General features: G+C 34.5%; 1 protein-coding gene across 4 annotated transcripts in view; it reads left to right on the forward strand.

Annotated features, from left to right (window-relative positions):
* The window catches only part of CYP20A1 (cytochrome P450 family 20 subfamily A member 1), a 59,901-nt gene that overhangs the window by 13,284 nt on the left and 22,205 nt on the right, over nt 1–24,412 (forward strand). For 2 of the 4 annotated variants that reach the window (XM_074340479.2, XM_074340472.2), the window contains exons 5-11: nt 4,009–4,047; nt 4,226–4,393; nt 12,416–12,494; nt 15,867–15,982; nt 16,777–16,831; nt 19,618–19,738; nt 23,124–23,235. In XM_074340479.2, coding sequence (XP_074196580.1) covers nt 4,009–4,047; nt 4,226–4,393; nt 12,416–12,494; nt 15,867–15,982; nt 16,777–16,831; nt 19,618–19,738; nt 23,124–23,235 — 690 coding nt within the window. Of the gene's footprint in view, nt 1–4,008; nt 4,048–4,225; nt 4,394–12,415; nt 12,495–15,866; nt 15,983–16,776; nt 16,832–19,617; nt 19,739–23,123; nt 23,236–24,412 lie in introns of those variants that run through there. The other 2 variants (XM_088794511.1, XM_019726861.3) reach the window with 2 other exon arrangements.

A 24,412-nucleotide genomic window follows, 5' to 3' on the forward strand; every position in this document is an offset into this window, starting at 1 on the left:
ATAGCTTGGTTCTGTTACCCTGGCATGTAGTTTTGCTTAACTAGTTTTTTTTTCTGTTTAAATCTTTTTTGAGTATTGCAGTCACAATATTATCATGATGCAAGATAGAACTGAAAATGCTTCTCTGAAATTCTAATATTTTCACAATTATTACTGAATAATTACCTAAAGACTTTTTTCAAAAAGAAACCTTGTGTTCTTTTAGAACAACTGATATGTACTCCAAAATCTTATCTGTTGAATTGTAAGTCTGCTTGTAGGTAGATTTTAACTCAAGACTTATTTTTCTTTAATATAATTTTTTATTAGTTGAAATTAGCATGGTATTTTAATGTAAAAGTCCTGAAGAAGTCTGTAAGTTATATTGTGTATCATATGTCCTGAATAATCTGTCCTTATTCAAGACACATGATAAGATTGATAGCATACATTTTTTTGGTCTTTACAGTTTATAAATCATATATATATATATATGTGTGTGTGTATATATATATATATATATATATATATATATATATCCATATGTATAATTTATGTCATGTAAATATGGCTGGTAAAAGAATATCCCAGCATAGACAGATTCGTATTATTCAACAGGGTAATTCTGTCTTTCATGTAAATGTTCATGTATCACACGTGACAAAATTGGAAAGGATATTCTAAAAAGAAGTCTATTAGGAGGAAAGCATTTATTATAGATTGGACATTTCTATCCATAAGTCAATATGTAACACTGAACTATCAAACACAGCGCATCAACAAATTGTTAGAATTCCCACCTAATATAATCTAGTCAAGATTCATGAACTAAGAGATTCCCATAATCCTCTAACAGATGTACTAGATATGTGCCTAGAGAAAAATCCTTCATGAATCACTTATATTTGCATTGATTCATAGAGTATTGTACAAAACAAATGGATTAAGCCATGAGCAAATAACTGCAGTTACGTGATACAAGGGACAGTATTAGTAACAAAAGTTTATGGTCATAGTTTAATGGTCAGCTGGTATTTCCACAGGTTTACCTTACACACTTGGAACCAACAAAGGAAAAAAAGAAGAAATATAAATGAAAAAATACTCTCACAGTATTTGCAGATTGGTTTTGCATTGGGGTCCTCCTTTAACACTTACCCAGGCCTTATACAACTCTACCTTAGCTTTTACTTTCTACTTGGATGGAGCTAGAAGACCTGCCAGATATGAAAACGTAGTCTTCTCAGGCCTTTTAGGAGCATGTGTCCTGACCTTGGGTATGTGCATGGCTTTCTTAATTTCCCTGGTATATGCAGAAGCTTTAGAAAGCTCTTCCTCCCACATTTATCTCTTCTTGCAACCTCTTCCTTTCTGGGCTTCTTGGTCTGTTTATTGTTTGTCCTAAATGTTGTGCCTTGCTCCAGCTGTTATGGCCAGTACTGTGCCTTTAGATGTTTTTAGCAGAAGCCACCCAGGAACCTATCCTAGCTCTGCGAATGCTCAGAGTTGGACAAAACAAAGGGAAGCCTTTGCATCAGTCTTTGATGGGAGCTGCCAGACAGGTTGATACAACCACAGTTGTTTGAGAATAATGTCTGTATTACTTGCTAGCAAAATGCACCAGGAGTATGGGCTGCTGCTTTCATAGATGCTGCCTATCTGGGGTGTGGGCGTGGTAGGCAGGTTGTTTAAAATGCCACAGTGCTTTCTTACACAAAGCAGCAGCAGCTTTCTTCACCATGCCTTCCCCTGGTTGTTGTGTTTTTTACTGTATTCCAGAGTTTTTCAGAAGTTGATTCTGACAGTTTTTGAGAGCTCATTATACTTGCTTTTGGGGAGGGATAGGGTCTAGGGATTACCTACTCTTCTGTTTTGGGTGATGATTTTGGTGACTAGTGGTGATGGTGCTTTTAATGATGTTCCAAAGGTGTCAGTTCTCTCTGTTGTCTGCAGTGCTGTTGGCTTTTGGCTACCATGCTACTGAGGTGAGGAGAGAAAGGAGATGTAAATAACCTTAAGTTACAACATCACAGACCCCACTGTCTCACTGAGGTTCAGTTGTTTTTGTTGGATACACACTTCTCAGTGGATATTGGGCTTTGGCTAATTGCCAAAGTGTCGAAATGGTTGATTTTAGTTGTTTAGTTATTTTGCACATATTTTCAGTGTTTTAGAGGGAGAATGGGATCACCAAGATCCTTACTCCACCATTCTGGAAACCAGTCTCTCATCCAGAGCATTTTGAGAGAATAGTAATGGGAAACATTATAAAGATACAATAAAATTTCAAAATTATGATGATGGCTTGTGTCTTGATCAAGAAGACAATGTCAAGAAATAGTTTCAAATTCATACCGGAATTCAATGTTTAGTAAATCACTTTAATGAGTGGCATTTCAAATAGGTGGAAAAAAGACACATACTTAATGGTGAGACAACAATGTAACAATTTGTAAAAATTAAATGAACAAATAAATCAATGAAATGCACACTTTATACCCAAGTAAATTCTACTTTAAGGGTAAGGGTCAATGTAAAGGCTCAGCATTGACTTGTGGTGCTTGGAATAAATTCAAACAAATATCTCAACACTAAGGCTGTAAATCATGAGGGTGTCACATGGGTTGGGCCTGACAATTTTAAAAGGCCTGTGTAGGATTAGACGTTAAGGAGTAGACTGAGTGATGAAGAAGGTACAGTGTTGCAGTTCAGTACCTACGTGGGTGAACACTGACACCAGTTGGGCTTCCCGTGTGTGCACGAAGCTGGATGGTTGCAAGTTACGTCCTTTTCCTAGAATTGTTTTGAGGCAAAAATCCCATGCTTATTAAGAAAAATGATGTTTTCTGAAACGAACAAATTCTGATGTTTAGAAAAAGGAAATCTTACGGATTTATCTTGCATCTATTAATATGTTTTATTTTTTTCTACAAGAAAGCTTTTTTCCACCGCAGTGTTTACCTTTCTATTTGGAACTTGCATCATTACCTATAAGACAAATTTATATTGGCTCTTCTGTTTTCACCTAATAATAGCCTTGCTTTAATGGTTTGTTTCCAAAATCATTTTACTTTTTAGTATAAAGGAAACTATGTGGTTTCTATAACAACTACAGGGTTATAGCCTTTTAAAATATGTGGAATTATTTTGTTAGTAATATGAAAGTATTTTTTAAAATTATATAGTTATGTTCTAGTTTAATCATTATCTTCTTGTTTCCTTCAAACTTCATCCAAGTCTCAGAGTTCTTTTCAAGTATATTAACTGCCTCAATTCATTAATGTTGGTACTGCGGAATCATTAAGGCTTCCTTTCCCCTTTTTCAAAAAAAGGTGTTATATTCCATATACTTCACTTTAAGTAGGTGTAAACCTGTGTAGTGCTAATCTTTTCATTTTGAATATTTATTCTGTTTCTCAGAAAATTAATTTTAATCCTTTATATTGTGACAAAACTTTCATGGAGTTAATAGGGGAACAGAGCTTAAATTTGAGTTCCTAACATGAGAGGGACTTTATATATATATATTACCTCACAAAACCCTTACACATTATGTGACATGGGTATAATTATCCCCATCACATCAACCACTCAAGGTAGGAGATGTCATCCCCTTTTAATTGTTGAGACACCCAAACCTTGGAAAAGTTAAATTGCTCAAAGTCACATTACTTTTAAGTGACAGAACAAGAAGTAAAACCAAAGTTTTTCTGACTCTAAAGCTTTTGATATTTTTCCTGCACATTGTTTTTATTCCACAAGGGATTTGATAAATACTTGTTGGATGAAGAAATGACAGAGACTGAGAATTTTCTGTTACTAAAGCATATCTAAGACTTTAACATATTCATGTATTTATTGATTGTTTACTATATCACAAGCATTCTGTGGTGGACCTTTACTATTTTTAATTAGATACTAAGATTTTAGTCTCTTAATTTCCATTAGGTTTAAGGTTTTACCAGCCTTTGAACTTTTAATTTATATTTTGTTTTTATTGTTGTGGTTGTCATTCTATTTGTTTTGCAGATCAGCCCTTTGACAGAATCTGAGCTTGAACCATTGAGGGTATGTTATAATTATAGGCGGTGCTAGTAGTGTTAGCTTGACATGAAGTAATCACCTGAATGCTTACCTTGATTGCACAGTTGAGCTGTAGCCTCAATGAAATGATCTACTTGCTGAATTTTTCTAAGATTTAGCAAGAGGAAATAGTAAATCATTGTGGCCTTCTGTTCTCTTTCAGCTTTCAGAAGAATTATTAGATAAATGGCTCTCCTACCCAGAGTCCCAGCATATTCCCCTTTGCCAGCATATGCTTGGTTTTGCTATGAAGTCTGTCACACAGATGGTCATGGGTAGTGCGTTTGAAGATGACCAGGAAGTCATTCGCTTCCAGAAGAATCATGGTACAGTAAGTCCAGGATCAAATTTAAAATTATTCTTTCATCAAATTGGATAGTTGAATAACACAGACTTTGCCTCTTAAGAAGGTTTAAGATTCTATAGTATAGAATTTCTTTGTTTTGGGCTAAAAAACAACAATGTAAGCAGAGATAATTGTTGTGGTTTTTAAAAAGTTAAGAATTACTCTTTTTAAGCAATTACTTTTGAAATTTAAATAGTAGATGACTGAAGAAGTTTTAATACTCAACAAGTTCTTGTATGTTATTAAATAACACTGAATTCTAGAATAAAGAGAAAAACTATATTTAACAGAAGTAGAATGTGTCCTATATAGAAAGAAGTTAAAGCCAATGGAGTATTAAAATGCTGGGGGGGTGCCAAAAAAATGTATACAAGTGGACACTTTGGTCAATGTTGCTCAAGCAGTAGTTCGCCGTAATCAGAAGTGTCTGGACGCTGATGGTAACCCCTTTGAGTACCTCTTGTAATTGCAGAAGTCAAATGTGACTTGTATATATTGAGTATTACAATTTTAATGGTTTTTGTCATTTCTTAAAATGTATATACATTTTTTTGGCAACCTCTGTAGTAATGAAATAAGGTTTGAAGAAAGGCTCATTCAGCCTAATGTTGATTTACTGTTTGCCTTTTCTAGATTCACATGTGGAATTTATTGTTCTCTATTTAAAAAAAAACATAAAAAAATTTTTTATTCTCTATTTAAAAAAATATTTAACATGGAATATTTTATTAGTTTGAAGTATATAGCATGGTGACTCGACATTTATATACCTTAGAATGTGATCACCATGGTAAGTCTAGTAACCATCTGTCACTGTACAAAGTTATTACAATATTATTGACATATTCCCTGTGCTGTACAGTACATCCCCATGGCTTATTTATTTTATAACTGAAAGTTTGTATCTCTTATTCCCTTTCACCTTTTTTACACATCCCTGCCCTGCTCCCCTTGGGCAACCATCATTTTGTTCTCTGTATGTATGGGTCTGTTTCTGTTTTGCCTTTTTTTTTTTTTTTTTAGATTCTACATATAAGTGAAATCATACTATTTGTCTTTCTCTGTCTGACTTATTTCACTTAGTATAATACCCTCTAGGTCCATCCATGTGGCAAATGGCAAGGTCTCATTTCTTTTTTTTTTTTAAGATTTTATTGGGGAAAGGGAACAGGACTTTATTGGGGAACAGTGTGTACTTCCAGGACTTTTTTCCAAGTCAAGTTGTTGTCCTTTCAATCTTAGCCATGAAGGGCGCAGCTTAGCTCCAGGTCCAGTTGCCGTTGCTAGTTGCAGGGGGCACAGCCCACCATCCCTTGGGGGAGTCGAACTGGCAACCTTGTGATTGAGAAGATGCACTGCAACCAACTGAGCCATCCGGGAGCTCAGCAGCAGCTCAGCTCAAGGTGCCGTGTTCAATCCTAGTTGCAGGGGACAGAGCCCATCATCCCTTGCAGGACTCGAGGAGTTGAACCGGCATCCTTGTGGTTGAGAGCCCACTGGCCCATGTGGGAATCGAACCGGCAGCCTTCGGAGTTAGGAGCACGGAGCTCCAACCGCCTGAGCCACCAGGCTGGCCCGGTTTCATTAGTTTTTATTGCTGAATAGTATTCTATTGCATACATATACCATATTTTCTTTATCTGATCATCTATCGATAGACACCTAGGTTGCTTCCATATGTTGGCTATTATCAGTAGTGCTGTGTAATGAATATAGGGATGCGTATATCTGTTTCAAATTAATGTTCTAATTTTCTTTGAATAAGTACCCAGAAGTGGAATTGGTGAGTCATATGGCAGTTTCTATTTTCAATTTTCTTGGGGAATATCTATACTGTTTTCTTATTTATTTATTTATTTATTTATTTATTTATTTATTTATTTATTTATTTTAAAGTTTATTGGGGAGACAATTGTTAGTAAAATTACATAGATTTCAGGTGTACAGTTCTGTATTACATCATCTATAAATCCCATTGTGTGTTCACCACCCAGAGTCAGTTCTCCTTCCATCACCATATATTTGATCCTCCTTATCCTCATCTCCCACCCCCCTCCCCCTTACCCTCTGGTAAGCACTAAACTGTTGTCTGTGTCTATGAGTTTTTGTTTCTCATTTGTTTGTCTTGTTCTTTTGTTGTTTTTGGTTTATATACCACATATCAGTGAAATCATATGGTTCTCTGCTTTTTCTGTCTGACTTATTTCTCTTAGCATCATACTCTCAAGATCCATCTATGTTGTCACAAATGTTCCTGTATCATCTTACCGCCAAACAGTATCCCATTGTGTACATATACCACAACTTCTTTATCCATTCATCTATCGAAGGACATTTTGGTTGTTTCCATGTCTTGGCCACCGTAAACAAAGCTGCAGTGAACATTGGAGCACACGTGTCTTTATGTATAAGTGTTTTCATATTTTTTGGGTAGATATCCAGGAGAGCGATTGCTGGGTCATATGGTAATTCTATTCGTAATTTTTTGAGGAACCTCCACACTGCCTTCCATAACGGCTGCACCAATCTGCATTCCCCCCAACAGTGTATGAGGGTTCCTTTTTCTCCACAGCCTCTCCAACACTTGTTACTATTTGTCTTGTTGATGATAGCCATTCTAACTGGGGTGAGGTGATATCTCATTGTGGTTTTTATTTGCATTTCTCTGATTAGTGGTGATGAGCATTTTTTCGTATGTCTATTTGCCATTTGTATGTCCTCTTTGGAGAAATGTCCCTTCAGGTCCTCTACCCAATTTTCAACTGGGTTGTTTGTTTTTTGTTGTTGTTGAGTTTCATGAGTTCCTTGTATATTTTGGATATTAGCCCCTTATCGGAGGCACTGTTTGCAAAACTCTTCTCCCTTTCAGTTGGTTGCCTCTCTATACTGTTTTCCATAGTGGCTGCACCAATTTACAATTTCACCAACAGTGCATAAGGGTTCCCTTTTCTCCACATCCTGGCCAGGATGTGTTACTTGTTGTTACTTGTTGTTACTTGTTGACTTTTTGATGATAACCATTCTGACAGGTGTGAGGTGGTTTTGATTTTTATTTCCCTGGTCACAAGTGATGTTGAGCATCTTTTCATGTCTGTTGGCCATCTGTATGGCATTCTTGAAACCATAGTAAATAATACTCTCACTCCATTTTTTTTTTTTATCAATCTCAACATTTATTTATTTGGTTCAAATTACACTTAGGTCATTTACTGCATATTGGGTCTCTGAGAAATCATTCCTTATTTTATTCAAATCTATAAAAACAGGTTAAATAATCAAGATAATTTGTTTAAAACAAAAATCACTAGGAACTGTGGCTTAGCACCTTGTCATTTAGTATTATGGTTTTTCTCCCATTAAAATGGTTTTATTAACAATTGTCACCCCAATAAATTTAATTAAAAAATGGTTTTATTACTTCTATTTGATGATTTAAAAAGTATACATTTCTTATAAAACATTCACATATTCAGGAGTGTAAATATAAAAGTGGAAAAATCACTCTAAATTCTACTTCCTTGAATAAACTAGTCTATGTACACAGGCAAAATAAATTGGTTAAGGAGTTTCTAAAATGTCTTCATATTTTAATGAACAATCTTTTTGACTCAGTTATTGATTTGTGATTTTTTTTTTCACGTTAACAAGACAGCATTTTTAAAAAGATACCTCCACTATTATTTCCAGGAGTTTCTTCTAAGCTGCTGATACCAATTTTGCATGTTTTTATGTTGGTATTTTTTTACTCTGCCTTTTTCTTTCTTATAACTTCAAAGTAGAAATAATTTCAAACTTACAGAAAACTTGCAAGTAGTACAAGGAACTCCTATATATCCTTTACCCAGTTCACCAGTTGTTTACGTTTTGCCCTATTTGCTTTTGTCAGTCATTCATTCTTTATCTGTCTCTATTGCTTCCCCCACCACCTGAACCATTTGAGAGTAAAGTAGACATTTTACCTCTTTTTTCCTAAATACTTCAGCCTGTGTTCACTAAAAACAAGAATATTCTCTTATATAGTGACAACATAGTTTTCAAGCTTGGGAAATTTAACATACTATACTCTCATCCAGAGCCCATATTCAAATTTCTTTACTATTAGTGGTCAAACCTCTTTAATGTGGAACAGTTCCTCAGCTTTGCTTGCTTTTCTTACTTCCTTTCCTTCCCTTCCCTTCCCCTTCCCCTCCCCCCTCTCCCTTCCCCTCCCCCCTCCCCCTCCCCCTCCCCCTTCCCCCCTCCCCCCTCCCCCTCCCTAATATTGGGGAACTGTGTGTTTTTCCAGGACCCATCAGTCATTGTCCTTCAATCCAGCCATGGAGGGCGCAGCTCAGCTCCAAGTCCAGTCGCCGTTTTCAATTTTTAGTTGCAGGGAGCACAGCCCACCATCCCATGCGGGAACTGAACTGGTAACCTTGTCATAAATTGCTCACGCTCTAACCAGCTGAGCCATCCGGCCAGCCCTCCGGCCAGCCCTCCGTCACCTCAGTGGCAGCTCCCTGTCCTCAGTCTAGCAGTGCAGGGCGCAGCCCACTGGCCCATGTGGGAACTGAACCAGCAACCCTGTTGTTCAGAGCTCACGCTCCAACCAACTGAGCCATCCAGCCGCCCCTTTTCTGCTTCTTGAACTACACATTTTTTTAAAGTACAAGCCACTTATTTTGTAGAATGTCCCTCAATTTGGGTTTGAGTAGATTCAAATTATACAGTTTGGGTAGGAATCTGGTATATTCTTAGCATTACTAGTTGTCAAAGGAAAGTTTTCAGACTGTAAGCATGACTTGAAATCTTCCTTCAAGTGATATTTTAATATCTGACATACCAAGGAGTTGCTGTTGTCCAGTCTTGTCAGAGGAATAATAAACAATTTGTGAATGCAGAGGCAATGATGCCTGTATCATGCCTGCTACGTGGCTGAGAACAGTTGGGAGATGACGTCAGTTTAAGATGCAAACTGATGTCACAGATGTTAGGCTGTGAAGAAATGTACCTCACAGTCAGTTGCGTACTGTGTTTCTGAACTGCCCTCCAAAAACGTCCCAATCCCCAGCCGCATTTACTGTGCACTTTCCTTGTGCTTTTGACATTAGAATATTAGAATCATTGTTCCTTTCAATATTTGCCTAATAGGTCAAAATGGCATTTCATGGTTAAGATTTGTAATTATTTTGTTGTTTTTGAGGTGCAATATAGTTTAATATTTTTGTTGAACACTTGTGTTTCTTCTTTTGTGGGCTGCCTTCTCAGTCAGTGTCCTTTGCCCATATTTCTATTGATGTTCTTTTTTTTTCCTTACTAACTTGCAAGAATTTTATTTTTATCTCAGTTTTATTATTTGCTTTTACTTTTATAGTGCTATTTTGAAAAAGACTTTATTATCTTTTTTAATAGCAGTTTTAGGTTTACAATGAAATTGAGAGGAAGGTACAGAGATTTCCCATACACCCTCCGCTTCTACATGTAGCCCCATTGTCAACATCACTCACCAGAATGATACATTTTTTACCGAAGGATGGACCTACATGACACATCATAGTCACCCAACATTTACCTAAGGATTCACACTTGGTTACTGTACATTCAATGGGTTTGGACAAATGAATGACATATATCCATCATTATATCATACAGAGTATTTTTGCTGCCCTAAAAATCCTCAGTGCTCAGTCTATTCATCTCTCCTCCCTCCCCTCCCAACTCCTGGCAACCACTGTTCTTTTTATTTATCCAAAGTTTTGCCTTTTCCAGAATGTCATATATTTGGAATTATACAGTGCGTAGCCTTCTTAGATTGGCTTCTTTTACTTAGTAATATGCATTTAAGCTTCCTCCATGTCTTCTCACGGCTTGATAGCTCATTTCTTTTAGCGCTGAGTAATATCCCATTGTCTGGATGTACCACAGTTTATCCATTCACCTACTGAAGACATCTTGATTTCTTTCAAAGTTTGGCAATTATGAATAAAGCTGCTGTGAATATCTGTGTGCAGGTTTTGTATAGACTTAGGTTTCTAATTCTTTTGGTTAAATACCAAGGATTGCTATTTCTGGATCATATAGTAAGAGTATGTGTAATTTTGTAACAAACTGTTTTCAAGGATTCTATTGATATATATCCTCTAGCTCAGAGACTATTTCTAAGCTGTGACCAGTGTACTAATAAGGCATTCTTCATTCCTGTTAGTGTTTCTGATTTGTAGCATTTCTTTCTGGTTCTTTCTTAGGATTTCTATCTCTCTGCTTACATTGCCTATCTGTTCTAGTATGCTCTCTATTCTTTACCTAAGGATCCTTTAGAGCCCTTAGCATATTAATCATTGTTTAAAATTCCTGGTCTGGTAATTTCAACATCCCTGCCATATCTGGTTCTGATGCTTGCTATTTTTTCAAATTGTGTTTTTTACCTTTTGGTATGCCTTGTAATTTTTTTCTTGATAGCCAGATGTGATTACTGGGTAAAAGAAACCGGTGTAAATAGGACTTTAGTAGTGTAGTGGTGAGGAGTGGGTAAATGGGAAGCATTCCATGGTCCTATGATTAGATCTCAGTCTTTTAGTGAGCTTGTGCCTCTGGACTGTGAACTTCGCTAGCGTGTCTCCGTTTTTCCTCTCCTCTTAGGTGGGACACGATGGCTAGAATGGGCTGGAGTTTGGTATGCTCCTTCTCCTCTGTGGAAGGCTAGCCCCGACTGGAGTTGGGTATTTCCCTTTCCCAAGTCAGATAGGGTCTGATAAACTTGGTAGGTTATAACTATTATAATTTCTTTATAACTATTATAGAAGCTATAACTATTAAAGTTTCATCAGAGGGCAGGCCTTGTTAAGAAGAACAGTGCTCTGGCTTATTTAAAATTGGTTCCTTTTTCAAATCCTCTTGCTAGGAGCTCAAAGGGGTTTTTCTCCAATATTTACTATGGGAACCTGGTTGAGCTCCTGGAGATAAATCTCATAATATTTTAGGGCAACCCCCTATGATTCGATCTCCCTGGAGTTTTTAACTCTCAAGAGTTGTGTATAGTGAACTGCTAGCAGTTTGTCAATTATGCTTCTGGTTTTCCTATCCTGAGGCGGTTTCTGCTGTGAGTCTGTTCTGGTAAGATGGGACTCCCTGTTTTCACTAATCTCTCCAGTCTTTGGAGGCTGTTTCCACTGGGTCCTCCCTTGTCTTACAAATTCATGAAGAGTTGCTGATTTTTCAGTCTGTTTAGCTTTTTGTTGTCAGGATAGAGTAACTAAATGAATTCAAATTTTTCATTATGAATTGTTGCCCTGTGCTCTGTGTCATGCTAAGAAACTCCTTTCTTTTCTTAAGGACATTCTTAATGTAAACATTTACTATACATTTTTACAGTACTTACAATAGTTTAATTTTTTTACCTTTAATCTGAAAGGTATATCTTTGTAAGGTAAGAGTTGAGGACTCTTAACTCTTAATAATTTTTCAGATATTTAGCATCGATTAATAAGTGGTGTGTTCTTTCCCCCTATTTCAGAAATTTTGAATTATTAACAAGTTAACGTTTTTTCAGGGGCTAATTACCCAATTTTGAAATTGTTGGAAGCCTATTCTGTTGTTTAACCTTAGACTTCAAACCTTAGACTAATTTTTAACCTTTTTCTGGATCTCAGTTAATGCTCGTTAATAATTGCAGGTGAAGTAAAAATTGGGATTCCCCAATGAGTTTGCTATTTATCCACTGGTGCCATTATAATTAAAAATTGAGTATTGACTCTATGCCCATGTTCGTTTCCTCTCCATTCCTACTTCTTTTAAAGAAAAGGAACTTTTGACTTTCCATTTATAATTAGTTTGAAAGTGCCTTGACTGAAATTGTTAAAATATATTTGTACACCATACTTAGAGACTATCGAGTAAACGACTATACAGTTCACTTAAAGTAGGAGCTTAATTATCAGATCTGTTGGATTTGCTTAGATTTGCTTAGATTGCTTGGTGGTATTTAGAAAATCTACTTATTAGATAATAGGTATGTTTTCCTATTTTCAGGTTTGGTCTGAGATTGGGAAAGGCTTTCTAGATGGATCACTTGATAAAAGTACAACTCGGAAAAGACAATATGAAGATGGTAAGTTTTGCCATTTTTAATTTTTAATAAGGACAAAAGGATATGTGCCCCAATTTTAATAGGCTTATCTCTGAATCATAAGATTATAGGTCATACATATATATTTTTTCTTTCTTTTTTTCCTACATTTACTATAATGAAAGTTTTTCTTAAACAAAAAAGAGGAAAAAGTAGTGTATTAGTAAATTAAACTCCAGCACTCACTGCAGAATGAGAACGCTGTAGAGCTGGTACAGCCTATATAGGTTACTGGAAAGTGTACGGGTACAATACTGGGAAGGCAGTTTGATGGTACATATTAAGAGCCATAAATAATGGATGAAATTGTCTCAAAGAAGAAAACATTCATGAATATTTCTATTCATGTTATTTCTGCAAGTAGGAAACCAGAAACCATCTAAATGTCCAACAATACAGGAATTGCTAAGGAAACGATATCAACATGATTAAATCTTGTGTAGATATTTGTAAAAAATTAGCAACATAAAAAATTCTTGCCATTCAAATTGAATAAAGATATTTTCAAAATTATTTGGCATTGGTTATAACTTTATGAAATCTACATAGAAAATAGCAATTTTAAGTTTTAGATGGCTCCCCAAAGTTATTCTTTCCCTTTTTTTAAATTCTATATATTTTGTCAGTAATTTAGTAATTGTAATGCTTTAATACGTTTATTCTGAGCTGCTTCAATTCCTTTTTTGGAAATAGGCAGGGTAAATTAAAATATATAAATACGTAAACTGCATTGGAATAATGGATTATTTTCCATATATAATAGTATTGCTTTGCTGGATTCTTTCAACAAATATTTATTGAGGCCTATATTTACTAGGCACTATTCTGTGTATAGGAGACAAAGATCTCTGTCTTCATGGGGCTTACCATTCTAGTCATTCCCTTCATGTCCAACATAAATCTAGAAAAGCCAATTTAATTAACACATTTTCTGCTATCTGGTTTTCATTACCATTCTGATGGATGCTCTGATTCTTAATGGATGCTTTTGGATTAATTCTCCTTAATAAAAAATGTATTTCACAACTATTGGCACAAGTAATATAACACAAAAATTAATAATTTATATTAAGTAGATTATCTAACAACAGATCAGTGCTTCCTTTGTTTAAGTGAGTAAATCTCATTCTGGTCTGTACATTAGAATCACTTTGAGAACTTAAAACAAATAAATCCTGAAGCTCAGGTCCCACTCTAGATCAGTTTTTTCAGAATCTGGATAGAGGTGCCCTGGGCCTCAGTTTAATAAAAGCTCCCTGGATTATTCTGATATACTTGCAGGGTTGAGAATGTACAGTAATAATTCTAAAACTTTGCTATACATTGAATATTTTAAAAAATATTGAAGCCTGGCTTTCTGTCCTAAATTGGTATGAGGTGTGACTTGTGCTTTACGATTTTTTTTTTTTTAAAGCTTCTTAGGTGATTCTAGCTTGTAGCAAAGTTTGGGAACCACTATAATACAGTGTTAATAATTTCTCATTTTAATATATTGTGTTATTACGTTTATTCAATTCTGTAAATATTTAGTGAAGATCTATAATGGCCTAGTATTTTTGGGGGTGGCTGGCCGATGTCAATAAACAAAAAACAAAACAAAAATTTCTGTCTTTGTGGCAGCACATTCTAGTGAGAAGAGGCAGATGATAATCATAAGTAAACTGAATAGTGTGTTAAAAGATGAAAAGTGGTATGGAGAAAACTAAATGAGGACGGGGGCTAGGGAGTGCTAGGGGTGGGGAGGTTACAGTTTTAAATAAGCTTCTTAGGAAAGGCCTTACCAAGATTAGGTGACTTGAACAAACACTTGCAACAGATAAGGCAACCAGTCATTGCAGATCATGTGGACATCTTCATGCCCCAGGGAAGAATACTCATGTAGAGGAAAAGTAATTGCAAAGTCCTTGAAGTGGGATTCTTTCTGTTGTATTTGATGTATAACAGGGAGCTATATGGCTGGAGTGAAGTGAATAGAAGGAGATGAGACCAGAAAGATTGGGAAGAGGGACATATTTTGTCTGCCTTATAGATCATTGTATGACTAGGCTGTTACTATGAGACAGGAAGGCACTGGAAGATTTTGAGCAGAGTTATGATCTGAGTTATGGTTTTAAAGGATCACTCTGGCTGCTTTGACAGGTTACAGGGGTCCAGAGCAGAAGCAGGGAGACTACTTAGAGGGCTATTGCAATGAACCAGGCAAGAGAAATAATGTGGCTTGGACTAGGGTGCAGGCCCAGAAAATATAGAATGAAAAAAAAAAAAGAGTAAGGGAGAAAAATTCTGTATTTTGAAGCTAGAACCAGCAACATTGGCTGACAGATTAGATGTGGGGTATAAGAGAGGAAACACTAAGATCTAAGTAATTGGAAAATGAAGTTATTAAAAAATAAGATGGGGAAGAGTAGGACGATCCACTTTTGTGGGGAAAGATCAAGAGTTTAGTTTTGGATATGTTATGTATAATATGCTTCAGACATCCAACTGAGATGCTAAGGGCGTTATTAGATATATGAGTGTGGAGTTTAGGGAAAAGAGGTCCCCTGACTGGAAATATAAATTTGGGAATGTTAAGTACATAGATTGTATTTAAAGCCTTGAGACTGGTGGTCCCCAAGCTAATGAATGTAAATAGAAAAAGAGAAGAAGTCCAAAAACTTAAGCCTTGACCAGGACATTCTAGAATTTAAAAATTTGAGCGATGAGAAGGGATCAGCAAAGCTGAATGAGAATGAGCAGGCAGTAAAGTGGGAGAAAAGTGTGAAGTCCAGGAGAGTGTGGAATCTTTGGAACAAAATGAAAAAGTGTTTCCTGGAGAGTAAGTGATCAACATCATCAAATTCTATGATAGGTCAAGTAAGATGGGACTGAGAAATAATCTTTGGATAATTTTATTATCTTTTAGATTTCAGAAATTTGCTTTTCTGGTTATTTCACACCTGTTTCTATCCATAAAGGAGTGATGCCTGATTTGGAAAAGAATGAAGTTAAGAGGATAGAATTTAGAAGGAAGGTGGATGGTCGGGGGGTGTTTGTGTGTGGAGGCGTCTAAGGTGTTGGCATTATTCTACTTCTTGACCTGGGTGATGATACTGTGGGTGTTTTCTGTATAATTATTCCTGAGATTATGCATAGGTGGTTTATGTACTCTTTTGTATACATGTAACATTTAGCAAAAAGAAGGAAAAAAGAGTAGAAGAGTTTAAACATAAATTAGCTTTTTAAAAATTGTTGGTCACTACTCTTATCTTTGAAAATTTTATTTTGCAATAGTAACATTGTACAGAAATATTTAAAAAGTTCAATTTTTACAAGTGCGTATATTCTAAAATCTTTTTGTTTTTCTTTTCTAAGCCCTTATGCAACTGGAATCTATTTTAAAGAAAATGATAAAAGAACGAAAAGGAAGGAACTTCAGTCAATCTATTTTTATTGACTCCTTAGTACAGGGGAACCTCAGTGACCAACAGGTGATATAATTATTAAATATTTATTAGATAAAAGATAATCACACATGTACAAAATGTGTTTTTTGTTCACTTTAATCCAGATGCCTTTCTAGAATTCAGTGTTTTTTTTCTCTTTTATTGTACATCATCTATAAATAGTATAACTATTTAGTCTCCTATTATTTAACTCTTTGAAGCGGCTATATGTTATTTAATGTTTGGGTAAGCAAATATTGAGCCAACTGCTCTGATCCTAAAATGGGAGGATTTATATAAGCCTGTATCGATTAAGCTGCTCTGCCCGCATGATCAGCTGTGGCTTGGCTTGTTCCCAGTGTGTCTGTGTATTACCCCCAGCACACCACTGTGTTTGTGGAGTTGTCAGGCAAAGGACAAGTGTGGAGCCATTATTGCCACACCCGTTTATTGTAAGAATCTTCAACCCCACTCTATACGTGTAAGTCCTCTTAGACAGAAGTGGTTTTCTGGGTGTGTATTGGTGTAGAAATTGAATCAGGCTCCAAGGACAGTGTCTGATTCTTCATTGTTCCAGAGGCTTCATTGCTGCACCAGACCAAACTAGAAAGAGAGGACCGAACCAGTTTGTTTGCAAAAATGTATCATGAGATACTAATATTACAGATAAATGTTTACTGCATCAAAAAGGCAATGTAGTATTTAGGTTTGGTTTTTATATGTATACATATATTTCTTTTTTTTTTTTTAAGTGAAATCATCGTAAAGAAATAACATACTGTTTTCCTTTCCTTGACCTAAATCCCTACATTATTTCTAAACTTGGTTTTGTTTCCTAGATCCTAGAAGACAGCATGATATTTTCTCTGGCCAGTTGTATAATAACTGCAAAATGTAAGTATAAATTGATTCTTTTTTGAGCTAGATTACAAAATGTACACGGGTAAAGGTATTCTGAAATAAAGAAAATGCTGTTTACAAGACCTCTATAATTTCCCTTCCCTCTTTGTTTTTATTCTTGTTTGAAAGGCTTCATTCACACATGTATCTTTATTTTTCACCCCAGGTGTTCTATGCCACCTCTGAACCTTGCCATAAAATTTTTGACACAGTTTATGGATTGTGAATTCTAGTTAGTACCTTTAAAATGAGCTGCTATTGACACCTTTCTAACTGGAACAGTGAGCTTTTCAATTTCCTACTGAGGCTTTTCACTTTGACTGTAATCCAGTCTGCTATTATTAAGGTCTACCAATAACAGAAGAGATAGGTCACAGAAATCACAATTTAAAAGAACTCTTTTGGTGGAATTGAAAGTGATTTTTATTTAAAATTCTAAAATATGTGATATGTTTTAAGTTGCATTATTGGTTTTTAGTTTAGCAGTATACCAGTCGTTCATACAGTATTTATAAAAGTTTATGTGTATCTGTCAAAATATACAAACATAAAATGCTAAAGAAAGTATTAAAACAGTTTCAAACCTAAAAAATTACGTTCCCTTGAAGGATTTCATTTACAACTCTTCTGTTTAAGGAAATATTCTTATAAACGATGAGTACAAATGTAAACTTCCCATAAATATTTTTTCTTTGTAAAATTTTTGACATCTAATGTCCAGATAATGACAGAGATGTCCAGATATTATAGATGAAATGGAATTAAGGTAAGCATGTGTCAAAAAATAATGCATTGAATTTTTTTAAAAATGCTCGTTTTAAAATTTTATTACATTAAAATATATTTTTGCTAAAGACCTTCAAAAAAATCGGAATCATTTGTGCTTTAGATACCACAGAAAGTGATCATTTCCAAGTTTGAGTTAATACTTTAATCTTATTTGCATTTTTGGGGGGGAATTTTCGGAGTATTGCTATTTCTTTGTATGTGGGTTGGTTATTTTTTAAGTCACATCTGAAGTTTTTGAGAGGCAAGATAGGCAGGAAACCTTATCTAAAGTTCTTCCTCTGCTATTTATTAGCCTAGAGCAAGATACTTACCTCTGCATTTTCTCCCTTTCTCAAATAAGGGTTTAGCTCTAGATGACCTCCAAGGTATCTTTCAATTATAAAATTGTGTCTTGGTTCAGTATTGTAATTAAAGAATGTTCAGTGGCTTAAAAATCACATTTTTAAGCTATCCCCAGTCATAATTTATTTTTAATATAGTTCGATAAAAGAACCAATGCTTGAGATTATTAAGCTTATGCAGTTATATTTTAAGCGATGATATAGTCAAGCAGGATATACGAGTGCCTACTGAATTCAATTTTTTGTGCTAAATCTTTCCATATTGTATATTACTGTGCATTGTTGTAAAATTGCATACATACACATTGTAAACTGTACACGTTTTCATGTGACTTGTGAAATAGAAATAGAAATTATACAGTTCACTCAAAAGTCATAATAAAGAAGCATACGTAGGCAAAAGTTAAGGACAGGCAGTTACTCATCATACGTCTTTTTTGAACTCTAGATGTGAGTAAATTATCAAAATAATTGAGTATGAGGTCCCTGTAGATTTTATTTGATAATATTTAGTGCAGAAAGTGAATTAAGTCTTTTTCAGGCATAGGAATTAGATAATATGTAAATTAAGCAAACATTAAAAACAAGTAACTTTGAGACAAATTTAAATCAGCCCTTAGCTCAGGAAAGATAGTAAGTAGAGGTAGAAATTAGTAAACGTATTTTAAGAAGTAGTTGACACAGAAAAAGTAGAGCTGTAGATAGAGTCATCTCAAGCATAATTTAGGGAAAGAGGTACTATATGTCTGGATGATTCTATTCTTTGTGTAGTTGTAATCCCAGTGGATTACTAAGGGAAATATAACTACTCTATTTTCTCTGTTTTATGTTCATTATGTAATTTTCTTACCTTTTAATTTCCATAATGAATATAATCCATAAGCAATTTTAACCAAAAGTAAGCCATAAGCTAACGATTTTTCAATTTTGGTGTCCATCAAAATAATTGTGGTACTTGTTAGAAGTGCAGATGCTGCACCCCACCCTAAACCTACTGAATCAGAATCTGTGGATGTGAGGTTGTGCCATCAACCACTCCCAGGTGATTTTTGAGAACCACTGTCCTAAGCAATAACCAGTTTCAGTTCTTGAGCCAGGGTATCTACCAGTATCTACCATTGCAAGTAAAAATTTTAAATCTTGATTTATAGGTAAATCTGCTACTTTGAGTTGTATGAATCATTTCATCAGGGTTCCTGAGTGAACTAATAAATCAGGGTTTTGATTTTATATGGTTGAGTGAACCAGACAATCTATCAAAGTTATCAACATTAACACTCCCCCAGATGTGAGATTTATTTATTATCATCATTATTTTACCTGAGGTAAATGCATTAAATGGCTTTAATTACTTGTCAGTTTTAAGAAAGAAATCTTCCAGATGGCAATATCTCTTTTGGGGAGCATTCTGTAAATATTTATGTTCTGTTCAGTGAAGCACAAATCCTGTGAACAACCTTGTTTTATATTTTTGGTAGTATATATATATATATATATATATATATATATATATATATATATATACATATATATATATCTTCTGTAAGAAAGAAAGGAAAATACGAAAAAAAATTGTAAGTTGTTTTTTATTCTGCACCCAAACTATGAATTAGCTATTTTCATTGTTTATTAATATAAATTTTCACTTAGTGTGCACCTGGGCAATCTGTTTTTTAACCACCTCTGAAGAAGTGCAGAAAAAACTGTATCAAGAGATAGACCAAGTTTTTGGGAAGGGTCCTGTTACTACAGAGAAAATTGAGCAACTCAGGTAAGAATACCATAAAAGGAAGAGGACACCATTTAATGGTAACTTTGAACTGGTTTCACTATCTAATTTAAAGCTAATGCTAATCATTAGGAAAGCTATAGATCTTTATAGGACTTAAAATGTTTACCAACAGACTTTAATGGATAATTTAATTTACTTTTTAAAACCATAAGGTAACTCTGGGAAAGCTTTACATTAGCCTGCCTGTATAAAATAGTATCGGTGATGTCAAGTAAGTGGAACATTCATACCTTGATGGTGGGAATGGAAAATGGTACAGTCCTATAGGAAAACAGTGTGGCAGAATCTTATAAACATACACTTTACCATATAACCCAGCAATTCTGCTCCTAGGCTTTCACCCAAGAGAAGTGAAAACAAATGTCCAGACAGAGACCTGTATGCAAATGTTTATAGCAATATTATTTATAATAGCAAAAAGCTGGAAGTAGTCTCAATGTCCATCAATTGGTGAATAAACAAATTGCGTAATATCCATGGAATATTACCAAGTAATAAAAAGTAACAAGATCAATACACACAACAACATAGATAAATCTCATTATGCTAAGTAAAAGAAGTCAAGCACAAAGATTGCCTACAGTATAGTTTCATTTAGGTGAAATTCTAGAAAAGGCAAAACTGTTGTGATAGAAAGCAGATCAGTGTTTGTCTGGAGCCAGGAATGTGGACGGGATCAACTAAAAAGGGGTAAGAGTAAAGGTTTTAGGGTGAGGGAGCTGTTCTGTGTCTTGCTTGTGGTTGTGGTTATACAATTGTATACAATTACTAAAATTCATCAAATTGTACAGCTGAAATAGGGGATTTTTAAAAATATGTAAGTAATGACTTAAAGATTTTTAAAAATAGCAGTTGTGACTGCTTAGGCACTTGGAAGTCTGCCACTGGGTAGCAAGCAACCCTGCCTTCGAGCATCTTTTAACTATAGGAGAGAAGATAGGGATACAGCCATTAGAAAGAACTCAAAGCCATGGGTTTCACAGGGAGGATTCTGTTACAGATTCTTCAAAATGTTGGAAGTTTTATTTATTACATTGAGTATAACTATTTTTAATTTTAAAAGTAATACATATTTGCCTTTTGAAGTTTTTATAATACAGAAATGTATGAAGTAGAAGAGTCTTTGTAAATAAACCCTTAAGGGATAACAATTGTTAACTATTTTATTATTTTTCCAGATTTTTCTATGCATATATACATACGTATTTAAAACAAAAAATTAAAAACATTTAAAAATATAAAACACATAACTTATTATATTTCATTTTTTCTCTAAATATTCTGTGAACAGTATTATGTGTAGTAACTCCACCACAGCCTATCAGTGATCAAGTTCTGTTGATTCTACTTTCCAAACAATTTTCAGTTGGAAGTTTAGTTTTAGCTCTTTCCATTGCACCCACTCCAGACCACCATCAGCTTATGTGGGATAGTCCAGCAGTCCTGAATGTGGCTCCCCTCTAGTCCTTTCTCCATATTGCTACTGGAGCCTGTGACGGCACACTGTACTCACTTTAGGTGCTTTAAAAATACTATAGACAAACTGGGACCAGTCCTAAACCAACAATCTTTGGGCGTCAGAGGTTTTCAAAAGCTTCTCAGATGATTCTAATGTGTAGCCAAAGTTGAGAATTGCTGTGCTAGTGATCTTTATTTCTCTGAGGAGTCACATGTGATCAGATGAGTTCCCAATTTAAAATCCTTCAGTGACTCTGGTTGCCCTTAAAGTAAAATTTAAACTCACTAACATAGTTGATGAGGCATTTCAAGAGCTAAGCCTTGCATTCCTCTCCCACCTTGTCTTTTACTACTTGTGTCTCTTTATACCCTTGGATTCAACTATACTGAAATTCTTTTGTTTCTTCAGAGGTACAGCAGTACTCTTTCTTATCTTCTGGCTTTAGCAGACTATTTCTTTGTCTAGATTCTCTCTTCCTCTCTTCTAGTTTTTTTTTTTCCTGCAGGTCTCAGCCTAAGTTTATTTTTCCGCATAGTCCTTTCTCTAGTTAGGTGTTCCTGCCATGTGTTCCCTGTTACCATCACCTTTCTTTATCATAACAGTTACTGCACTTCTTTAACTATTCATCCTTAAAGAGATGATGTCCCTTCTTTTCTCTCTTCCTCTGTTAACTAGACTGAGTTCCTTTGAGGGTATCTGTCTTGTTCAATGTTGTAGCTGAGTATCTAACACCGTGCTTCTAATATGGTAGGTACCCAATAAATATTTGTTCAAAGAAGAAAAGAAGTTTCCTCCTTTGTTTTTGTTGTTTTAGAACAATCAACATTCCTATGCTTACCCCTTTGCTGATATTTCCAGTTGTTTCTATTAATAAGGTCCTAGAAATGAGACTATCATTTAAGGATATAGGCAATAGTATAGGGGCTGTGAAGTAAGACATATCTGGGTTTGAATTTTGTCAACACCACTTAACTGCTGTGTGATCTTAAACAATGGCCTCATTTTTAAAAAATCTGTAAAATTAAAATAGTAATAGGATCCATGAGGTACTTACAAGGATTGAAAGATGTACTGCATAGAAACTGTTTAATAGAATGGTCTAATGGCAAGATTTCAATATATTTTAGTTTTATTAATATTATTCTCATTGTGATGCACACTTAATATTTCACTATATATGGCTAAGTTACCCTTCAGAAATGTTATACCAATTTATACTTACATCCATTGACTATGTCTTTTTTCCCACTTTTTATTAGTATTGTCTATTATTCTTTTTCATCTTTGCTAGTCTGGCAAGTAAAAAAAATTGCTTTGATTGGCAACCTTTCCATTGTTAATGAGGTTGAATATCATTTCATGCTTTCAGGCCATTTGTGTTTATTTTGTCAATTGCTTTTTTATATTCTCTGTCTATATTTCTATTGGGGTGTTTGATTATTTTAGTTATGAATATTTAAAGAGTTTTTATACATTAAAGATATATTTATTAGTTGTCTTTTAATTTTATGATAACTGACAATATGTGAAAAAATTTCCTTTGGTTAGAATATTTGTATTTTTCTTTATGGTTCTTGTCATATCAATATTTTTATAATTTTGGAGTAGAAAAGTCCTTTATTACATTTTTTTATGAAAAATAAAGGACTGTACTCAAAAATTGTAAAATTGCTGGTTTGAGTTTTCTTCTGATACTTTTAAAGGTGTTTTTATTAAATCTTTCCCCAAGTGGACTTTATATACTTCTAACATATAACTTACATCTTCAAGGGAAAAAGAATTATTATGTGACTATTTCAAATTAGGAAGGTTATGAAAGTTGTTGCATGACATTTTGAAATGTATGTACATTTCAAACTGCCTCTCCCAAAGTAAAGATCTTCAAAAAAAATTTTTTTTAAACAGATATTGTCGGCAGGTGCTTTGTGAAACTGTTCGAACTTCCAAACTGACACCAGTTTCTGCTCGGCTTCAAGATATTGAAGGAAAGATTGACAAATTCATTATTCCTAGAGAGGTAGGAAACACTTAGTATACTTAAATCATTCAGTTATTCTTTTCAATTCTTTTAGTCTGTATTTAATGTGTCCAACAAGCGCTACCTATTATTAAATCCAAGACATAATCATTTAAACGACAAAATAATGCATGGTTGTTTTAAAGTTCAAACAATATAGAAGAAAAGCTCCCTTCTCCGCAGGTACTGCTGTTATTAATTTAATGTGTATTTTTGTCGATCTCTTTCTGTATATGTATATTACTCTGTGTGTGTGCATATACACTGATATGTATGTGTATTTTAAAAACTGAATTTATATGTGAAAGTTTACTCTTCGTATAATGTTCTTTAATTTTCTTCTTTTACTGAGAGTATAATGGCTGCCAGTACAACTGGCAGTTGGTACAGATCAAACTCATTATTTTTAATGGATGCATAGTATTCCATCTAGCAGCATTTATTTAAGCAGTCTCTATAGTTGGAAATTTATTTATTTTATTGCAAATTATATACTTGTACAGGTATTGGGTAGAGCCTTAGAAATGGAGTTTTTGGGTCAAACTCTATATGCATGTTAAATTCAAATTGCCATCTAAAAGCAATTTATATTATTAGCAACAATGTATGAGAATTTTTTTTTTGCTCCATATCCTCACCACCTCTTGATTTATGAATCTTTTACATATTTTGTGAATCTTATATGAAAAATTGTCTTATTATTTTAATTTACCTTTCCTTAGTCATTGGAGAGATTGAGCAGTTTTTCATATAGATACTAACAGTTTTTTTTCTTCTTTTGTGAATTATCTGCTTGTAACTCACTCTTCTTTCTAGTGAGCTCATATGTCTTTTTGTATGTTGTATATATCACCTTTCAGTTATATGGCAAATATTTCTTTTTCTATTTAAATTTTACTGGTGCTTGCGGTATGTTTTGTTTTTTGCTGGATACAGTTTTTAAATTTTCATATAGCTAAATCTGTTACTACTTTATGGCTTCCAGATTTTGTGACACGCTTATGGGTGCCTTCCTCACTATAAGATCACCAATATAATGGCTTGTGTTATCTTCTATTATTTTATATTTTTATTTTGTATTCATTGTCTATATTAAAAGAACATTGATGAGTTGGCTGGCTTTCTGGGAGTCATTTTGTCTCTGTTAGGCCTTGACTAACTAGAGTCATTTTTTCCC

This window comes from Rhinolophus sinicus, chromosome 17 (genome assembly GCF_057876585.1).
Source record: "Rhinolophus sinicus isolate RSI-liver-muscle chromosome 17, RSI-T2T, whole genome shotgun sequence".
Classification (NCBI taxonomy): Eukaryota; Metazoa; Chordata; class Mammalia; order Chiroptera; family Rhinolophidae; genus Rhinolophus; species Rhinolophus sinicus.